The 22,017-nt window shown below is 50.7% G+C and overlaps 1 protein-coding gene across 3 annotated transcripts in view; it reads right to left on the minus strand.

Moving 5' to 3' along the window:
• The window catches only part of Psap (prosaposin), a 31,524-nt gene that overhangs the window by 6,019 nt on the left and 3,488 nt on the right, over window positions 1-22,017 (minus strand). The window contains exons 2-8 of one of the 3 annotated variants that reach the window (XM_023718524.1): window positions 10,031-10,164; window positions 5,612-5,686; window positions 4,682-4,807; window positions 3,239-3,445; window positions 2,201-2,344; window positions 1,750-1,806; window positions 182-187 (exon numbers count right to left, since the gene is read on the minus strand). In XM_023718524.1, the coding sequence (XP_023574292.1) occupies window positions 182-187; window positions 1,750-1,806; window positions 2,201-2,344; window positions 3,239-3,445; window positions 4,682-4,807; window positions 5,612-5,686; window positions 10,031-10,164 (749 nt within the window). Of the gene's footprint in view, window positions 1-181; window positions 191-1,749; window positions 1,807-2,200; window positions 2,345-3,238; window positions 3,446-4,681; window positions 4,808-5,611; window positions 5,687-10,030; window positions 10,165-22,017 lie in introns of all 3 variants that reach the window. The other 2 variants (XM_023718522.1, XM_023718525.1) reach the window with 2 other exon arrangements.

Consider the following 22,017-nt stretch of genomic DNA (forward strand, 5'->3'; position numbering starts at 1 on the left):
ATCCCCAACACCTCAACACTGCGTATCAGGAGGGGTGTCCAGGAGACAGAGGGACCCCCTCTTTTCCCAGCCATCCCTGGTATCTGTCAGAGCGGACCTGCCAGACCACAGATGGAAAGAAAGAGCAAAAACACTAGAAGCAGCAGGTATCACTACTAAAAGCAAATTCTCCATCACATACCTGGTCCTGCTGTTGAACAAAAAAACAGGAAATCGGAGATGAAAATATGAGAAAGGAAAGGACACAAAAGTTAAGAAAAATTAAAACAACAATCAAGCAGTTAACCAGGCATAGGAATGTCACAGAAGTTAAGGGAAATGCTCTCCTGGTCTGGTACCCACAAACCACCTTGCTGCCACTAGTGATGATGTCCCCTCCATCCCACACTATTACTATCCCAGAACATGCACAGAGGACCCCAGGAAGGTCTAACCCATAGGATACAGGGCTAATGACCCTGGCCTCAGGCCAATCTAGAGGGCAAATGCTCGCCCAGAGGGTGGCTCTGAAGAGTGTGTCAAGCTTGGATGCAGCGTGTCCTGCTTTAGTGTTCCGTGCATAGAAAAACGGGGCTATCCATAGTACTGCTACAAGGATGCTCACTGCTTCAAGAGCACATCTGAGAACAATCTAACCCTCCAGCCATAGGGAACTGGGTATGGAAAAGATGTCCCAACTGAAGGAAGTCTATAGCATATAAATAAAAGATGACCCCACTGATGTTTTGTGAAACCCCCAGGACATTTTTGATATGGGAACTATCCCAACTTTCAAAACATTTCTACACTGCGGGCACAGTGGGAGAAAATATTGAAGTTAGCTAGAAGGAAGCCCTAGTTCACGCGGCTAAGTCGCATCGAAGGCTTATTGGGCCCCACTCCAAGCACGTGCCCTATAAACTGCCTCTTAATGTTTTTACAATGAGGCAGAGAAGAGCACAATAAATGCTGGTGTGGGTGGGCAGCTGCCATGGGCCAAGGGAGCCGTCAGAAACGGCAGGCTTGTAGGTGCCGAGGTCCAGGGTCCCTGGACCCAAGTGCAGAGGGCACACAGATGGGCACCACTGGACTCCGGGAAAACTTCATCACAGAGCAGGTGATGGCCAGCGTGAGGACCCCTGTGCCAACGAACGAAGCCGGGCGTGTATGTCAAGATCAAGGCAGATAATCAGCGTAACAGGGAACACGAGTGCTCCCCACAGGTTAGCTCTAAGAGGCTGATAGCTGCCGTGGGCCAGGATGCTGCACAACAGCCAGCTGTGCCCACCGGCTCTGGACACAAGAGGAACCGGCCTATGGCGTGACCTGTGCTTCTCACACTGCTAGCAAAGCCTCTTGCCAGTCCGTGGCAGCAAACTGCAGACAGCAGTGCAGATTGAGGGCCAGAGCAGCTCCCTCTGCCAGGCAGGACTCCCCTGCTCTGCTCCGAACTTAGGCTGTCCCATTTTTTGGCCTGGGGTACTCAGAGCAGCCTGCTTCTGCAGGCCCCGGGGCTAAAGCCAGACACACATCGTGACGGCAGCTGCATGGGCACAGGCAAACGAGGCACAGACAGCACAACCCCAGGACTGGCCCTCCTCGCAGGGACTGGGACTGCGAGTGGAGAGCCTGCTGGCCAGAGCAGTATGTCTGGGTCTGACCCAGTGCACTGAAGGTGGAAGGGAAAGCTACACCATGTAATGTGCGGAGTTCCTGGGAACATCACATTCAGCCAGAAGGCCAACACAACCAGGGCTCCCAGCCACCTACCATATGCATCACCATCTGGACGGCGACGTCAGAATACTGGCTGATGTAGTTCTTGCACTGGGGGAGAAAAACAGGTTGTCAGCTGAATAGTGCAACAACACACACCCAAGAAACCAAACCAGCAACACCACAGTGTCAAAAGTATTTCCTACAGTTCTGTAAATATCTGTTCTGAGCAACTCTTTAATAAGATAAAAGACACTAGGCATGACAGCATGTGCCTGTAATCCCAACACTTTGGAGGAAGAGGCAGGTGGACCACTGCAAGTTCAAGAACAGCTTCACAGTGAGTTCAAGGCCTGCCTGAACTGTCCATGAGACATTATCTCAAAAAGCCAAAGAGAAAGAGCAGCACAGGAAGTTCTGGATGCTTCCTCCAGCCCCCGCTCCCACCTCCGGAGCCCAGCTCCCTGGCCACAAGCACCCCCAAGGCACAAGTACCACGGCTCACCATGTCTGCCAAGCCAGGTCCCAGGAGGTCACACTCCTCCTTGGCGTGTTCCACCAAGCCCTGGACAAAGGTGGAGTTGGTTCTCACAGCAGTCTGGATGTCGGTCACCATCTGGACACAGTCCTGGCACACATCGCCACTGGTCTGCAGGAAGGACAATGAGATGGCGGCACTGCAGCCAAGAGGACCAGGCTGGACACCTGCCCAGCACCAAGCCCCTGCTGGGCGAAACAGGCCCTGACGCACCGCTGAGTCCACAATCACTGGGTGCTCACTGCAGGCGAGAGCGGCTCAGCAGTGGGGCAAGTGCTCACCCAGCACACACAGGGCCCGGGATCCACCCAAGCCACAAAAGATGAGAAAAAGGTGGACATCTTTGTGTATTTTCAATCTCCCATTCTTCAGAAACTACATGGAGGGGCCGTGGAGATGGCTCAGTAGGATAAGCGCTTGCCTGGATAAGAGCCTGAGTTCAATCCCCAGTTCCACCAAAAAAAAAAAAAAAAAAAAGAAAAAGAAAGAAAAGAAAAAGAAGGAAACTACATGGAGATGTAGTAGTACACAAAACTTAGGAGTATGAGGCAGGAGGAGTGTCAAGTGAAGGCCAGCCTGGACCAGACAGTGAGCTAGATAGTGAGCTCAAGGCTGACTCGGATTGCACAGCAAGACCCTGTCTCAAGAAACAAAAGTGAGCCAGACGTGGTGGTGCACACTTATAATCCCAGCACTGGGGAGGATGAGACAGGAGGATCACTGCCAGCTCAAGACCAGCCTGGGCTACAAAGTGAGCTCAAGGCAGCCTCAACTACACAGTAAGTCCCTGGCTCAAAGGCAAAAAAAAAAAAAGTGGAAGGGGGAATTGCACGGCTTAATAAACCCAAAGGCAGTTATGTACCTGCAGAGTCCAGCTGAGGGACCCCTTGGTTCTGGAAAAGCAGGCTGGCACGCACCTCCTGCTCCCCCCAGGTGAGCACACACACACAGCCTCAGCACCGTCCCCACGCTGCCTGCTCCCACCTGCTCTACCGGAGGCCTCACCTTCAGCGGGGGCTGGGGCTGGCTTCGGGGGCCATCCTGAGGGTATAGCAGCAGGGGGATGTTGGCCATGAAGGGCGCCACCACCTCGGGCAGGTCCACCTCCGGGATCCTGTTGGCCTCCAGCTGCTCCTGGCGCGCCAGCTCCGCCAAGTGCCTCTGAAGGGACTCGCAGAGGTTGAGGGCAGCACAAACCTCGGCCGGATTGCTCTGGGGAGAAAGTCCCCGCTGAGTCCCCTCCCCATAGGAACACAAAAGAGGTCACCTGTGCCCATCAATCAGCCTCTCTCCTCAAAGCCATAAGAACAGCTAGCTGGGCATGGCACTTGGGAGGCTGAGGCAGGAGGTCCCAAGTTCAAGGCCTGCCTGCAAAACTTAGTGAGTCTCCATCTCAAAATAAAAAATATGAAGGGCTGGGGTATGGCTCAGTGGAAGAACACTTGCCTAGCATGTCAGAGGCCTGGGTGCCATCCCCTGACTGCGAAGAAGGAAGCCCAACTTTGTCATGCAAGTGCAAACTGCTCCATACAACTGGACAACACAGACCACAGTCCAGGTGTCCAACCATATAGCAGTACCCAGGCACCGGAAGCTCTTCCTTCAAGGAGAGGAGCGTCGGGGGCAGGGTCAGGCCCAGACCTCTAAGCCACAGCCCCACCAGCTCATGCAGTCCACTGGTTTGAAAGGCCTCCGCCTGCCCCAGCCCAACAGCTCTCCTCATCTCCACTGCAGCAAGTGGCTCAGTCCCCACCTACCAGGGACCAGGAGACACCCCAACAGCCCCCCTCCCTGTCATTCCCCTTGCTCATCCTCCACAGCAGAATGCCGGTGTCTCCTCACAGGGCCATAACCTCTGGGGTGTCCTCTATGGCAGCTCTCAGCCCTGGGAGCTAAGGATCCCCTTGGAAAGTGCCCCTGGAGGCCCGTTAGCCCACTCCCTCTCACCTCCATGGGTCCTGCTGCCCCTGAACAAAGCCTCACAGGCCTCCTCGCCAACACCTCAGCTCTGTCCCAGACATCCTGCCTGACTAGCCCCACACTGCTTACATGTCTCTCCTCCCCAGGCCACTCCAACACCAGACTAAAGACAGGCGCCCCTGCGACTCCCACAGCTCGCCCCAAGTTATGCTCGATAGTGACACACAGGACTCAGACAAGGAGCCATCTGCTCGTTCACTGTCTCCTCTCGGCCTCAGTGCATGAGTCACCAGCTGGCACCCATGCACACACTCAGGCTCCCTGCCCCCGTGCTGGGCACTCACCCACAAAACCCTGACAAGTACCAGAGGACCCTGTGTGCCACAGCAACCCTCGATGGCAGAGCTGCACGAGGCGCTGCAGAACCCCAAAGCATGAACAAGCTTTCACTTCCAACCTTCGGCAGATGGTGACCTCCTTGGGCCTGAGACGTGCCCTAGAGAAGAGCCCTTCATGCCCAACACCTACCATTTCCCCTTTAACCATGTCCAGGATGACAGGCAGGTAGGAGTCCACCACCTCCTTGCATGAGGACGACAGGTTGGGGCTTCGGAGCCAGTCACAGACCCTCTCCAGGTTAGAGAGGATCTCCTCCTGCAGGGGATACCAGGGGACACAAGGCAAAGGTCAGACGCAGGAAGAGCTTCCTCCCAGCCGGGGCTGAGGGCAGGGTGCCCTCTGCAACTCCCGGAAAGCACAAGCCCACAAAACAGCCCTCAAAGAAAAGAAGAATAGAAAGCCAGACACAATGTCACACATTTATAACCCCATTCACCTGGAAGGCTGATGAAAGATGGCAAGTTCTAGACCAGATTGGACAACTTACCCTGTCTCAGAAAGATTTTGTAAAGACTAGAGAGTTCTTGATAACTTGGGTCTCTGCCAGCAAAAACAGGCCAAAAAAAAAAGAAAAAAATTCAGAGCCTGGGTATGACTGTGTACACCTGTAATCTCAGCACTCAGGTGGCTGAAGGCAGGAGGATCACTGTAAGCTCAAGACCAGCTTGAACTACATAGTGAGACCCTGTCCCCCCACCCAAAAAAAAAAGAGCAAAGAAAAGAAAAATGAAGACCTTCTGACCTGCAGCCTCACAGACAGGAATAGAGCAGAAAAAGCAAAAGTGATAGACACACGCTTCCTTACATTAATGGCGTGCAACATAAAATCCCAATTAACCTTGAGCATTTCCTATCTGGGCCAGAGGCCAGCAAACTAGTCCTTAAAGCTAATTTTTGTACAGCCTAGAGTAGACAGTACTTCCTACAAGACAATGGGATGGAGCCAGACTGCAGCAGCTCCCAGCGTACAGAAGGAGGCAGCCCTGGCCTGGTCACCTCTCTGGCCCCAAGCACAGCTCTCAGGAGCCACAGCCACAGCGACCCACCGCAGCAGCTCACCTCGGTGCCATTGTCTTTCAGCAGGTCGCCCGCCGCTGTGACCACCTGTTTACATATGTCGCATGGGAGGGATTTCTGAAAGGAAACACAAGGGAGACGGATCTGTGCTTGTGGGACACACTCACACCCCATAGCTTCAGACCCCAAGGCCCTTCCCGACCAGGGCAGGGATCAAGGTGAGTCACACACTCTGTCCTGGTGCTCACTGCCTCTAGGGGTATGGGACACCTGGGGAGGACAGATGTGATCCTGTGAGCCAACAGACCCCTTCCTGACCCCCCATGGGGGTACACAATCAGGTGCCTGGGCCACATGTGTGCCTGAGAGACAGCTGAGGAAGGAAACATGACAGACTTAGCCCAGCTCCCGTGGGTGGCTCCGGAGTCAGGGCCAGCACGTTGCTGACCTCGATCTCCTTTCTGCTCCAAGGCAGTGTTATGTGCTTATCAGAGACACTCCCCAAAGCCAGCCTCCTGATAAGGCTGGGCGGCACCCAGGGCAGGAGCCCTAGAAACACCCGCTGGTGCCCTTAGAGTTAAGGCAGGCAGGCAGGCACAGGCTCCCTTCTTGGTATCAACGGACTTCTGCCCTACAATGGTTGATACATTGTGTCAATTTGAGAAGTTTAAGCAACTCAGCAGGGGGCTGAGGGCCTCACTTTGCAGGCATCCTGAGCCTTTGCAAGTTTTGCAAGGGAAGGATGGAGATGCAGAGAGTGCTACACAGCCCCCTGGGGGGAGGACAGGCTTACACTATAAGGGAGGACAGGCGGCTTGCTCTGCCACCCCCACCTTCCTGCTCTTGTTGCTTTGCTGAATTCTGCCGCCTACAATTGGTGCCCCTGTGCACCATGCCACCCCGGCCCTTACAGACTGAAACCTCTATACAAACTGTGAACTAACTAAGCCTTTCCTTCATTAATTTTGGGTGTGGGGTATTTTGTCTCAGCAATGAAAGTAACTATGACAGAATTTGATACCAGCAGTGAGGTTATTGCTGTGTCTATAGGTAACCACGGAGTTCTTCAAGAGCCTTTGGGAATGGTTTCTGCAAAGAGTTTGGAAAGGAAGAGATGCCAGCTGAAAGAGTAGAACTGGAACACTGCAGGCTGTTCTCTATGGGAGATTCGGGTCAGAGCTCAGATCAGCAGGCCAACAGAAATACTACTGGTAAGGAAGGACCAGGTCTGGGATGTTTCTGCTTGGAAGGACTACCCTAGCTACTGGGATGTGTGTTATGGCAAAAAGTGTACCTGTCACATCTGCATCTTGTACTATGAATAACTACTATGAAGACAACAATATGCATGTATTAATTATTGTAACTGTCCTACTAACCTGTTTTGAAATTACCTCACTGCTATATTTCTCAATAAAATAAAAAAATTATTATTATACTATATATATCTTATATCTGCATTTTGCTTGTGTCCAGACTTTCCCTGAGACTGAGATTAAGGGCGGCAGACTAATCTGGCAGAAGAAAATTCAAGAATAGAATGTTGAGGCTGTGGATGGTTACTGTTGCAGACATTTAACCAGATTTGTGTTGCGAATCAAGAACACACAGCCTAACAGAATAATTTAAAATGTTGTGAATTTGGCGAGAAGAGCTCTAGTAGAGACATGGAGTGCAAAGAGGGGCAGAGGAGATCTTAACTGCTGAGAAGAGAACAGAAAAGGTGGCCTGAGGGCATCACAAGCAGCAGCAAACCGCCACCCTTTACAGCCTCAAAACCACCAAAGCAAGAAAGACTTTGCTGTGAGGAGAAAGCCACAGAACACCACGTTCCAGAATGGTGGCAGCATAGAGAATTTATTCCTCAGAACTGGATTCAGCGTCCAGTGATCCAGGCACTTGACCCCTACAGCCAAGAGAATGGAAAGCTGGGCTACCACCCCAGCTGGCAGCAGACCTTGGCATTATCCACATGGTGCTGGTTTTAGGTATATGCAGAACGCAAGAGTTGTGGGGTTAAGAAGGCCTCCATCAACTTCAGAAGACCTGGAAGGAGGTGGTATGCCCCGAGGGCAATTTACGGTTTATGAAGCTGTGAGTGGGAAGCCCAAAGTTGCAGTGGAGACCCCAGAAGTCTGGAGAAGCCAGGGAAGCGGACCATCTAAGGAAAGCTACAAGGAGGGAGCAAAGGAGAAGCCCTGGGAGCTACTACCACAAGTGCCACAGGGGTGCAGCCGCCCAAGCCACACTGTGCTACATATTGCCTCAGATGCTGCACGTGGAACTACAGAAATTAATGCTTGCCCTGCTGGATTTTGGACTTGCTTTGGTCCTAAGCCTTTGTATTTTCATTGGTAAGTTTGGAATGAAAAAAAAAATTTTTGTAGTTCTCAAAATACATGTTTATTTAGGTATAGGAGGTGTTAACCATAGCAGAATGTAGATACTCATTTTTGGAAAGCAACTTAAATCATTCCAGTTTTTCTTTCTTTCTTTCTTTTTTTTTTTTTTTTTGCGGAACCAGGGATTGAACTCAGGTCCTTTTGCTTGGCAGGGAAGTGCTTATTCCACTGAGCTATCTCCCCGGCCCTTTTCATTCTCTTTTGACATAATAATGCAATTTTTTTTTTCATTTTAAGTATTTGGTACAGCAAAATGTTTATCTTGTATCACTGAATGTTAGAAGTTTGGCTTTTTTTTTTTTTTTCCATTTGTACAGGGGCTTGCAGCTAAGAGTTTGCCTTACATCTTGGAGGAGACTTGGAACAGTGGACTTTTCAGCAATGCTGAAACTGTTAGGACTTTGGCAATTTTTTTCTCATTTTCACTTTGGCTGGGGTTGAACCCTGATCCCTGCGCTCGTCAAAGCAGTCGCTTGGTTTGCTGAGCTATCTCACGAGCCTGAGAACTTTGGCAACTCTTGCAGATGGACTAAATATCTTTTGCAAAGAAGGATACACATGAGTCTGTACGGGTTCAGGGGTGGAACGTTATGCTTCTAATGTAATACAATCTTGATAGACTTAATATTGATCTGTAAGGATTGCAAAACCTGTGTTATCATGTTTAAGCTGTGAAATGATAAGAATGAGCATGTCTTTATATTTGAAGACCAATTTAAAGAAATGTGTCTGGTTGCCAAGCTAACAAGGGGTGGAGGGTACTAGTTGATACCTTGTGTCAACTTGAGAAGTTCAGAAGTTTAAGTGACTCAGCAGGGTGACAGGGTCACTTTATAACCATCTACATCCTGTGCAACAGGAGGGCAGGGAGATGGTGTGAGCTCTACACCCCCACTAGGGACGAGTAGCCTACCTACAATGTAAGAGGAAAAGAGGCCTGTTGCTCCCCTTTTTGTTCTTACTGCTTTTGCAATCTTCTGCTGCCTAGAACTGTTACCTTGTGCCATGTGCCACCCTGCCTTGGAGCCAGCTGACTATGGACTGAAACCCCTACATCTATGCACTAAATGTGAGCTAAATAAACCTTTCCTTCGAAGACACACCCCCACAGGAGGGGCTGAGGCAAGAGACACTGGTGAATTGGGCGGCACGCAGGGAAACCAAATGGAACCCTGAGACCTAGCCAGGCTGACACTATGTGGGACCACAAGCATAAGCTTGAGCCACAAGACCAGCCAAGAAAGTCCTCAAGCCAGGCCTGGTGAAGCACTGATGTAAACAAGCACTCAGGAGGCTGAGGCAAGAGGAGCACAAGACCAGCCTAGAATACACACACAGTTCAAGGCCATCCTGAAATACATACACTGTTTTAAAAAAAAAAAATACAAGCAAGAAAATCCTCATATCCTCATTCAGTCTGGGAAAAAAAGTATCAGTATTCAAAACCAGACTGAATACAAATCAGAAACCAAACCTTAAAGTAGTTATGGCCACAGAAGGCAATTTTCTAATGTAGAACTATCTGATGAAAGAGCAGCATTGTTTAATCGCGTTTTCCTCTCTTACTGAAGATGCACAAAATGAGAACTTAAACTACACTCAGTCCAACACAGCCCAGAGTGAGCCAGGAGCAGATCTGGGTCCTGCTGGGGTCAGCAGAGCTCGAACCAAGGAGCTTCAGGATGCGTTGGGAATACACAGTTTGGGAGCCCTCATCTTCAGGTGAAAACCAGTGGTCTCTTCTTCCCCAGTGTGCTCACAGTTGGAAACGGTAACACTCCAGGGGTGGCAGCACACAGCTGCCTGTGCCCCCAGCACAGCGGAGGCTGCAGCAGGAGGACTGGGTCTCAGTTGGTGGCCTGTCTATCTGGGAGGAGGGAAGAAGGCTCTCAAAACAAAACGCAGGTGGTGCCTGCAGACTGCCCCTGAAGGCTGGGCACAGAAGCCCTGATCATATCTCTGCCACCAAGGGCCAGGTGGACCTGACTGGTAAAATGGCCACGCCCACAGTGACAGTAAGCAGTAGACAGGCTAGAAAGCAGGCACCCAGCCAGCTCACCACCGTTGGCTTGCTCCACACAGTCTGCCGGCAGTGCCGCACGGCCCCGCAGTCCGCTGCCGTCTTGAGGTCCTGGCACAGCACCCCTGAGCCTCCGGAGCATTTTCTCAGGTCTGTGACAGGGCTGGCAAGAGCTGGAAGGAAAAGCAGTGTGAGTGGGGTACACTCCACAGGGGTGCGCTGAGCTTCTCCCCAGCCCTGCCTGGCCCCTCCCCAGCCTAAAAAACATAACCCAAGAGGTGTCAAAACCAACATTTCTGAAAAAAAAACAAACAAACCAACATTTCTGGGATCAGGGAGTACCAGGACTTTGGATCCTTCTAATCTGAAGTTCTACAATCAGAGCAATCGCAGGGCAAACCTGGTAATTTAAAGAGAAGACTTCTACTTCTGTAGAACGAAGAACTGAGAATGAAATGAAATTAGTTTTGTTTTGTTTTTAAACCAAACCTATAAGCCAAACATGAAGAGTCATGTTTTTATTACATCCAACAGGGAAGGAGGGCCAGGGAGCTAGCTCAGCAGCATAAGCACCTGCCTGGCAAGCACAAGGTCCTGAGTTCAATCACCAATACCAAAAAAAAGTAAATAAAGTAGATTCCCAAGCTTCTTCCTAAGAGTCACACTCTACAGGAAGAGACTTGGTTATCTCCATTGTCCCATAAACAGAGAAGGATTCTTTTTTTATCCCAATATGGGGACTGATCCCAGGGCCTTCCCACTAAGCTACACTACCAATTTACTCTCTTCCTGTGAGACACTGTCTCACTAAGCTGCTAAATTGCCCAGGCTGGGTCTGAACTCTGCAATCGTCCTGCAGCAGCCTCCTAGTGTACAGATCACAAGTGTGAGCCACCACAGCCGGCCTCAGACAAGGGTTCTCGAAGCTGTTCAAGTGCAATGCGTTGGGGGCCTGCCCATCAGCTCAGGTGTTTAAGTGCCTGCTGAACAAGCGCAACACGTCTATAATGCTAATTCTATGTGAGTGTCTGCACATAAACAAGTTTGCAGCCAGAAAATAACACTGTATGGGCCACTCATAAAGTGAACACATGGCCACTCAGACAAGACACACCATGTGTCACCAGCTATGGCCTTGGGGAAAGGCCCCAGGCAGAGTCCATGCACGGAGGGATCAGGACAGGCAGAGAGCAGGATGCTGCACCACACCTAGACCTACGGAGTGCAGGTCAAAGCAAGGTGCACATCCTGAAAGCTAAAGGAGCCAGAGGGACCTGTCCAGTGACAGGAAATAGGACAGCTGGGACAAAAACCTCATTCTTCCAGGCATGGTGGTGCACACCTGTGATCTCAGCACTGGGGTGGCTGAAAAATAGGACGATCACTACTTGAGTCAGACCACAGGCACCCCGCCCCCCCCCAACTTCAAGCTGCGTAGTGAGACCCAGTACCAAATACATGAAAAAGAAATTTTCAGTCTTCAAGGCCTGATAGCAGCAGTGACTGGTAAGTACTTGTCGGTAATGTACCTGAAGACTTACTGGGGGAAAAGAAAACCCTCTTTGAAAAGTCAGTCTTAGCCAGGTGCAGTGGTGCACACCTGTACTCCCAGGAAGCAGAGGCAGGGGGTCAAGCCAGCCCACGCTACACAGCATAACCTTACCTCAGAAAAGTGAAAAACAAAATTAAGTGAACCATCTAGAGAGCGCCTTCACTAAAGCGGGTATACTGCATCCTTGATTTCAGGAGGGAAGGCTGGGGGAAGCTCAGAATCCAGGCTCTTCTCTAACCGGCCTACTCAGTGGGAAGAGCAGACACTATGGACCACACCAAGAGGATCACGGGGTAGCACAGGGCCAGACGCACCTAGACATTAGAGCGGGGCCCCCAAAGACACCAGCCAGCGCCCAGGATGCACGCTCGGAGCCACGCTGCCCACTGCTGTGCCTCACCAGTCCAGCCATGGGCCAACTCTACACACACAGGGCAGGTGGACAGCTCTTCCTGCAGGACACAGGGACATGACGCTTCATGGCTATGCAAACACTGAAGTCCTCCCAAAAGGCCAAGTCAGACCACAGGCACCCCCCACACTTCAGACACCAGAGGAGGAATCACTCATCTGTAGCAACATGAGCTTCCTGCCCCAGAGCCCAACGACAAGCACAAGCCAGCTCTCCACCTCCAGGGGCCACGGTTCTGGGGCAAAACCACATGCTCCCAGGTGGCTGTCTGGTTACCCTGCTGTGTGACCAAGCTAGGCTGTGAGAGGTGCAGGAAATGGGGGCACAGAAACCAAGAGGCTGGAAGGGAAGAGCTCTGAAGGCTGTGTGGTACTCGTGGCAGACTGCAAATGGGAGCCCCGAACCCAGCAACTTCCTGACTAGGCCTTCCTGGGACTCCTGAAAGCCTCAGCAAGACACACAGCCTGACAGGGCATGGAGGTGCACACCTTTAACCCAGCACTCGGAAGCCTGAGGCAGGAGGATCAGCACTTTGAGGCTACTCTGGGCTCGTCAACCAGATGGTGAGACCCTGTCTAGAAAGAAAGACCGACCGACCGACCGACCGACCGACCGACCGACCGACCGACCGGACAGACAGACAGAAACACAGAGAGACACAGAGACACAGAGACAGAGAGACAAAGAGACATACCACCTGGTTCTACTCAGTGATGGATACGAAGCTACGCAAAGGGGTCTCTGGGTAAAAGAGCTTACAGCGGCGCACAGGCTTATAAGAGGTCAGGCTCAGGCATCATGGGTCAGGACCAGGAGAGAACTTGCCAAGGAAGACAGGTACAAGCAACTGCCATTGCCCACACCTACCAGTAAATACTCAGCAGAGTACAACTAACTCTGACCCAGCTATTCTCTGCCATGAACTGGCTCAGCTGACCCCCAACTTAAGGGGTTTCAAGAAACAATGCTCCCTAGCACAGACTCAAGGCACACGGACAATCTGCAGGGAGCTCACTCCCCCAGGAACGAGACAAGGTAGTCGGTTTTGATCAGGCCTTTGCCTATGTTCTGGACCGGCAGTTCTGGACTGCAAAGAACCTTGGGTAGCTCTCTTAGCTGACACTAATCCAGCCCCTGCCACCTTCAATCACAAAGGCTGCTCAGGGCCAGGGAGATAGCTCAGTGGAAAAAGTGCTTGCCTAGCAAGCATGAGGTCGTAAATTCAATCCCCAGGTACCACAAAAAGACAAAAAACAAAGGCCGCTCAATACCATGAGCAGCACAAAAATGCTAACTGAACTGGAGGCAGGGGTGTGCAGACCTATGGTCATCGGCTCCAGCCTAAAATTCCATGGAACCTGGAAATAAAGCTGAGCTCTTAAGTTTCTAAAAATGTGTTTTTGCTTTCTGTTGTTTTAAAACAGTCTCATTATATAGCTCGGGCTACTGTTAAGTCACTATATAATCCAGGCCAGCCTGGAACTCATGGGGACCCTCCTGCTTCAGCCTCCAAGTGCTAAGATTACTGGCGTGGATCACTACACCCACCTAGCAAGAGAATCTCTTGAGGAGGGCCAGCAAGACAGCTCAGTGGACTAACGCAATTGCTTAGGCAGGCACAGGGACCCAGGTTTGATCCCCTGTATGTGCAGTGCCAGCCCTGCCCCTGGGGCATGTTGAGCCATGATTAAGACCAGGTGTAGTGGCCTGAAAACAGGAAGATCATCACAAGTCCAACCTGTGTAATGAGACCCTGTAGGCCCTGTACTAAATACATTTAAAAGATCTCTTGAGCTAAACCCAGCAGTTCAAGACTGGCCTGGGCAACACAGTGTGAGCCCCATCACAAATAATGTAAGAAGCCTTGGTGGGTTCCTTCTTCTGCTATGGGGCCTTCGGACCAGGGCTCTGTCTCAGCCTCCCCAGCACTGGGATCACAGGCCTGAACCTCTACACCCAGCTAGAAACATACTTTTTGGGAAGACATGACCATATTCCTCAAGCCTCAAGAAAAATGGATGAAGGTGTCTCTTTGCAAAAGCTGCAGCACTACACACACTTGACCTTGACGGGCCCACAGGGGTAGACAGCTGCAGGGCCTCAGGATCAACAGCTCAACGCCAGAAACTAAGCTGAAGGCCACAGAGCCCATCAGGAGCTGCCAGTCGAGCGGAGCCGAGGAGCTCGGGAGTCTCCAGGTGTAGCATCCCCTTCCCAGAAGCATTTACGTTCGGAATCCTGCCATAGAAGCGGCTGTCAGGGACCTGGTGGCAGGGGAACTCTAAGGATGAATGAGAAAAACACTCAGACAGAGGCAAGGCCAAATGGCCTACTGATGAGGAGGAGCCCCAAGCCCTCAGGCCGCCATGGCCGGCTTCAAGCCCTGAGAGGGAGGTGGACATCTCCGGAGTAGCTGTGATGTGTTCCAGAAACACAGGAGCCAGGGGCAGCCACAGGGAGGACTGGAGGCGCACTCTTCATGAGGAAAGTGGCTGGACAGCGAGTGGGCTGGGGTGCCATCACTCCTAGGGACAGCCACAGCAGGATCCCAGGGACCACTCTCCAGCCCAGAGGGCCGTAGGGGCTGCTGTGTCTGCCTGCTCTGCATCTAACCAGGCAGTCACCTGCACAGGTGTCACCCGCACCCTCAGATGCTGCCAGCTACTTACCCCAAGACCCAAGGGTGCCAAGCCTGCAGAGTAAGCCAGGCTGAGTGCCCAGCGCTGCAGAACAAGGTGCCGCGGCCACAAGCACAGCGCTCAGTGACCAGCACACCAGCCATCGGCTAAGACCCTCCTACCACAGCAGAGCCCTTCAACTCCCCCCCCCCGCTTCTGGGGGCAAGAAGGCAGGTGGCATTACATGCCGAGCCTCTTTCTTCGGAGATCTACACAGAAAACACAGGAAAGCAGGGCATCTCAGGCGTGGCCCTGGGCAGCTCTTGGGTCACTAACAGTAGCCCTGAGTGGGGAAGCCCATGCAGAGCGTCACGTCCCCTTTGTAAATTGTGGTCAAGTCAGGGGCTCAATAGAGCACTACTCTGCACGGTCTGGGCTGGTACTTATGATCCTCCTGCCTCGAAAGGGTGGGATGTTCACACTTTTTTCTCTTTTAATTTTGTTCACATCCTAATTTTTATATTTGAGTATATTTTTTTTTTCTCACGTCACCCTGAAGCCTTGCAACCTGTTAGAGGGACTGGCACTCCCAAGTGTGGCACAGACCGCAAGCTGCTCCCCCACATCCACAACTACTATCGAATGAAACCCCTGGGTGCCAAGATTAAAGAACAGCCACAGTTCCCGTATTTTCTGTGGCAAGGTCTGCCACAAGGCCACAGCCTGGGCTGCTGTCGCCTCCTCCCATGACAGTCCACACTGGGTTTCTCAGACGCAGCGCCCGCTTTTATCTCTGCGCTCTCCCTCTTTCTATCTGTTAGGTCCAAAGTCGCTCTGCAGAGCCAGTTTCTCTCCTACTCTTCATATTTATTTTCTTGAATAAACTTTAACACTGCATTTAAAAAATGGCTACACAGGGCAGACCAGATAGCTCAGCGGACTAGAGCACCTGCTTAGGCAGATGCAGGGACTGGGGTTCAATCCCCACGTGCTGTGCAGGCCCTGCCCCAGGGCACACCGAGACTGCCATTGAGACTGGGCGTGGTGGTGCATACCTGTAATCTCAGCTTGGGAGGTTGAAATCACGGAAGGATCATTATGAGTCTGATCTGTTTAGTGAGGTCCTGTAGGACCTGTACTATGTATATAAAAAATAAATAAAAATCAAAACTGGCTACAACCTGGTTGATGGGATGGAAGCAGGGGCCATCACTGCTTCCTTCAACCTCGGATGTGACGGCTGGAACCTCATCAGCCACCTCAGACCATGAAGAAAAGGGCGAGACCTCACAGCTGCAGCACAGAGCTAGAAAGGCCTGGATATGGGAGCACTCCAGGAGCACAGCCACCACTGACTAATGGCTCTGACTTTCCTATGAGCACACAGATTTTTGTTGTTTTTGTTTTTTTAGGTAATTTTTTTTTTATTTGGGAGGAAAAAAGAGCAGCATTTATTACTTGGAAAGAACATGAACTGCAATTTCTCCAACAGCAATGCTGATGGTTAAGTCCACAGCCACAGCCTACTCTGCCACCTCCAAGTCATGACGCAGGTTTTAGAAAGTCCAAAGATGCTCCCTCATAGATTTTCTTAATCTGGCTGAGTGTGACAGCCTGACACCCATTTCACTTTAGTACAACGCAGACATCGCTAAACCAGCACAAGCAGGCATGCCACCCACCCTGGTGGGACACTGCCACCATGGGTCAGAGCAGAGGACCACCCTTTTAGTGGGGCTTCACCTCAGCAGTTTATCCTTTATCCATTTCTGCACAGCACGCTGAGGTAAACCAATTTTATTTATTTTTTATTTTTATTTCTTGCAGTACCAGGGATTGAACTCAGGACCCTGCACTTGCCAGGCAAGCACTTATTCTACTGAGCTATCTCCCCAGGCCCCCAATTTTAAATCCTCAAGCTGCATTCACGAAAAACTGGTCGCCCCAAATAGTGTATTAATCATTAGGCACTTTAAAGAGTCCACTAAGTGCTTCCCTATTGTTAAGGTACTGCAAGTACTTATATTGCAAAACTGATGTGCAGCTTCATTAGGGGACAGGACCACCAACCGACACAGATTTCGTGTGTGGACAGAAGGTACTTTTGACAGTTTTGCTATATAGAAACACAATAAAAATTAAAAAAAAAAAGAAAGAAAAGAAAAAAACAGAATGAACAAATGAACTTTTTCTTATCTTTGTTTTTCCCAAGAGGTAAGTGAAAGATTCAATTGGGTTCTTCTGGGGGGTGGGGGAGGGTAGATGAAAGTAGCCTTCATTTTGCAGACACCACCTGTGCGAACTCTTCAGCGCTGACTTGTCTGTCTCCATCGCTATCTGCCTCTCTGAACACTTCATCTACTTCTTCCTCTGTCACTTTTTTGCCTAAGTCTGTCACGACATGACCTGCACTGATGGAACCATTCCATCCTCGCCAAAGACTCGGAATGTGTCACGGATTTCTTCACTATCTGTATCTTTCATTCTTCTAGCCGTCACAGTCTGGGAAGTCACTGGCGCCACCACCGCAACACCCACTTGGCTGCTCCCATCCTGCAGTGCAGCTCTGAGCCATCTGGGCCCAGTGACCAGTTCTTACATACAGGGTGCTGGCACACAGACACTGAGGCAGGAGGAGCCTTTTGAGATGAAGGCCTGCCTGGGGTACCTGTCAGTTCAAGGCCAGCCTCAACGACACAATGAGACTCCATCTAAAACAAACATCGAACAGTTCTGTCGGATTTCAGCCACTATTATGCAACGTCTCTGTTGTTCGCCTTGGAACCTCGCTAATACTCAGGCACGATCAACTATGTCACCCACCCTTCAGAGTGGTCTCTAAATGATAAGCTTTTACAAAGGCTGCCTCCATGGAAGATGTGAAAAACCCATGTACACAATGTCATTGTCAAAGATTTTCACAAACAGCCTCTGCGTGAAGGGGGCCTTTCCTGGAACACACACTGTAGGCTCCATTCGGGAGATCACCTCATTTCAGCCACATAACACGTGTTTTTCCTCTTAAACATTTTTAGGGAGCATATGCTAAATACTGAGTCTAGTCACAGGAAGATAACAGAAAGTGCATGTGGTCTCCCATGTGACCAAGCACAGCACAAATTCCACAGTGCACTACATCTGCTGCCTGGTAATGCATCACCCATAGCAACAGGCAGGTTGCTAGGAAATGAGCAGCGTAACTCCAAAGAGAGGCAGCATCAGGCAGCATCGACTCCAAGCCCCGTGCGTTTCTCAGGGGAATCCACCACCACCATCCTCTAGAGCAGGAAGCAATGGGACACACAATGCTGACTACTATGAACAACTGTCGTCATGCACAACAGACAGCAAAAAGGGCTCATCTACATAGAATCAAGCTCTTAAAAACACTCCCTTCTTTCATATACTCAGAGGTGGCCTGCCCCACCCCCAGGGGCCACACCAAGGGGTCTGGCTGTGCAGAAGCATGGGCAAGACCATGCCAAGCTCAAGGCCAGCCTGGGCTAGCCACACCATGTTTCACAATATGGGTTTTGAAAAGGGGCTGGGGATACAGCTTGGTGATAGAGCACTTGCCTAGGTTCTGTGAAGTCCTGGACTCAATGCCCAGTACTGCAGGAAGAAAATAAAATGAAAAAACTCACAGAAAAGAAAGTGCCTAAGGCCAGTGAGACGGCTCAACAGACTAAAGTGTAGAGCATAAAGCGCCTGCTTAGACAAGCTTAGGCAAGCTCAGGGGTATGGTTCGATCCTCAGCACCACAGGCACCACATGCCTCAACAGGCCCATCCCCTGGGCAGGCTAAGCCGGCCACAAAAAAAAAAAAAAAAAAAAAGAGGGCTGGCAAGTGCAAGGGCCTGAGTTCAATCCCAGTTCCTAAAAAAAAAAAAAAAAAAAAAAGAAAGCGCCTAAGCCTGCCTGGCTGACCTCCACCCCATCAGAACAAAGGTTCTTTCTTCCCTGGCTCTCCTCGCCCACTACCGCTTCACTCTGCAATCTTCCCCACAAGCAAGATGATTCCAGAACAAGAAATCTCCCTGCCTGGAGGAACCCACACAGTGCACGCAGCATCTCCTGAGGGAGGGGGATATGCAAAGTCCTCAGCTCACCGAGAGTGGCAGATGGGCACAGCAGCACCCGGGAGGCTGAGGCAGGACAACTGCAGCATGCTCAAGGCCAGCCTGGGCTACACAGTGAGACCCTTTCTCAAAAGACCACAATTTAGGGAACATAAATTCCTGACTAGTTCAGTGAGTACTCGAGACCGAGGTGCCCCTCAGTGGTACAGCACTTGCCCAGCAGGCACGAGGCCCTGAGATATAGCTCCAGGACCAAAGAACAACAAAAAAGCTCTCTGCTTCAATAACGTCCTGCTGAGAAAACTGCCTGCAAACCAGGACAGATGGATGTGAGCAGGGATAAACTAAGGTCACCTTGGAGAAGGCTATGCTGTCACCTCTGACCATGAAAGGGACCCCTCGCAGGTTGCCCTAACTTCTAGCTCCAGGAGAGCGAAGAGGCGACAGCACCAGGTCCCCGAAGAAGCTGGAAGTCAACGCAGTGTGCCACCACAGACCTGGGCACTCCCCACCTCCCGCTAACAGCCACATGGCCCCTCCACTCTTGAGGAAGACAGCGACACACGAGCTGAGACCCAGGCCAACCCCACTAATACGGAAACTCACTCAACTTGTCTCACCCAGTCGTCTACAAACCAGAAAGCTGCAGGCACATGTGGGTCTATAATCCACATCGCTCTTGGTTTTTTGCTTCTGGTTGATACTGAACAGAACACTGTCTCTATCTGAAATGCTCAAAGTGAGCCCTCTGGACCACAGGAGGGGAAGCCGAGGCCCCACAGCCCCCAGATGCCACTGAGAAGACACCCAGGTGGAAGCAGTGGGCCACTGAGACACCTGGCGCGCCCACCCAGTCCTCCTCCTCCGTCATGACACCAAGACATCCGGTGTCCTTCGTGCCTCGGCCTACATTTGCACTGGGGTTTCTCCCTGGGCACACAACAGGTGACACTGCCACAGACTGCATCCGGAAGCAGCCAAGTGAGGAAGACTACAAAGAAACCAGGCCTGGGGTCAAAGTTCAGAGGGACAGTACACACCTGACACATTAAGACTCTGGGTTCTACCACACAAAAAGAAAAATAACAGAAACATAACACAAATCTTCTCCTAAGTGTGTTAAGGTAAGGGTTTTCATTAAAAAGATCTTATGTTCCAAGTCAGGCAGTAGTGCACACCTGTAACCCCAGCCTTCTGGGAGGCTTAGGCAGGAAGATCCCAAGTTCCAGCTCAGCCTGGGCAACTTGGTGAGACAGAAGAGGGTGGGGATATGGATCATTGGGAAAGCCCTAAGTTCACACCCCAGTACTTAAATGATGATGACTGTATGTTCAAGCTGGGCACTGTGGCATGTACCTATAATCCCAGGTACTTGGGAGGCTGAGGCAGGAGGACCACTTGGATTGAAGGCCACGCTGGGCTACATAACAAGACCCTGTCAAAAAACAAAAGTCTGAACAGTTAGAAAATGACTAATGTCTAGAACCATTAGAAGAAGAATCATTTCCTCAAATTATAACTGCTTCTCTTTTCACATTTACTTCAAATCAGAGCCCGAGGGGACACAGAAGACATGGGTGGCGGCGGCAGCACCCACTACCTAACATCAGTGGAAGGGAGACGGGGAATGGGTAGATTTAACCTGGATACCAACCTGTGACACAGTCCAACACATCACTTGAACCAAAGCCTTGTTAACTCATACAATCTAATATTAATTTCAGAAAATAAAAGAAAATCCTTTAAGCTGATACAGGTGCGGCACAGGGCTTGGTGACAGAACATCCAAGGGCTCTGGGTTCCATCCCTAGCACAGAAGGCAGAGGTGAGGTAAGCCAGCGCTCAGGAGGCTGCAGCCAGATCTCCTCAAGTTCAAGGCCGCCTAAATGCTAAGCGAGGTTCCCATAACTTTCCATTTTCCAGGAGTAGTGTATACTTTTATCTTTGCTCATTCTCTTTGTTTTTCATTCCCTTTTCCTACTTAATTCAGTCTAAGCTGGCTCTGCAGAGCCAGTTTCTCTCCCACTACAAAAAAAGGCTTCAAGAGACCAAGGGCTAGAAGTAAACAATGGACTGATACACTGAAACTATTTACATAGAAAAGGGGAGGGGGAAACCGGCTCAGGGCTGCAGCCTGGGCCAGGGTGCAAATGGGCTCAAAACCAGCAAGATAGGGGGCTACCTCCCCCTCACCCCACCTCCCACTGAACGTGCTGGCCCTGAGCCAGCTTCTCCCTGCTCCAAACACATCACCTCCGTTCAGGGATGGGGAAGCCAGGCTGGCAGCTCGAGTAGACAAAGCCCAGGTCTCCACAGCAGGTCCACACCCAGGGAGCTGGGTTAGCGGGTTACCAATAATCGCTCTAACCCTCAGGGCTGCCAAGCACAGAGCACTGAGGCCTAAGCTGTGCAGGAGCAGTTAAAGCTCACCGGGCTCCCTCCTCGCTAATGACCACCTGCCTTGTTTCCCTGAGCACAGTGATCCACAGGAGTCAGTTTGTCTGCTTTATAAACTCCTAACAGCCTCTAAGGTTCTGTTTGTTGCATTCTTCCAGTTTTGATTTTCTGACATAGGGTCTCATTATGCAGCCCAGGCCTCCACCTCATAGCGATCCTCCTGCCTCAGCCTTCCAGGTGCTGGGATTATAGGTGCATGCCGCTACGCCAAGCTTCTTAATAGCCTCTGAAATGAAAGATGCTGAGAAATCACAAAGTCAAGGGCAGGATGTGGATGTTGACAATGCAAAACTGAACTCCTTAGTGCTACAACAACAAACAGTACCTTGCTAAGCCCTTCTGTATCTTAATTTACTGAAGCCTTATAGCAACCCAGTGACACAGGCATTAATTAGTGCCATTTTGCAGCTGAGGAAGTCAGTTAAGGACCTTCCCCAAGGTCATACGGTATCAGTAATGTGGTAACATTAACCTTCCACTCCTGTCTCAGCTCAGTGTGACACAATTCTCTCACCCTCAGAATTATGAAACTGCATGCTGTAAATAAAACAATCAGTACCCTTACAAGGACCAAATTTCTCACTCTAATCCCTGTATCACCATCATTTCAAAATTACTTAAAAATGTAGAAGGCTCGGGGTGTACCTCAGCGGTAGAGCAGTTGCTTGGCAGCTGTTCTGAGGCCTGGTTCTATCTCCAGCACCAAAAACACCCAAAACAGACAAAAACCCCTGTGTTTAAGTAAGTAGGTCAAGGTAACTGAGGCCTCAGTGCCCCAGAAAATGGCCTGTGATGACTCCCTTTTGCTGTGTTAAGGAAAATCTAGACCCTCATTCCTAGCAAAACAAAAAAAACAAAAAACAAAAAACAAAAAAAAAAAAAACAAAGAACTGGTGAATAGGTCTTGC

This window comes from Octodon degus, unplaced genomic scaffold (assembly GCF_000260255.1).
Source record: "Octodon degus isolate 3935 unplaced genomic scaffold, OctDeg1.0 scaffold00005, whole genome shotgun sequence".
Lineage (NCBI taxonomy): Eukaryota > Metazoa > Chordata > Mammalia > Rodentia > Octodontidae > Octodon > Octodon degus.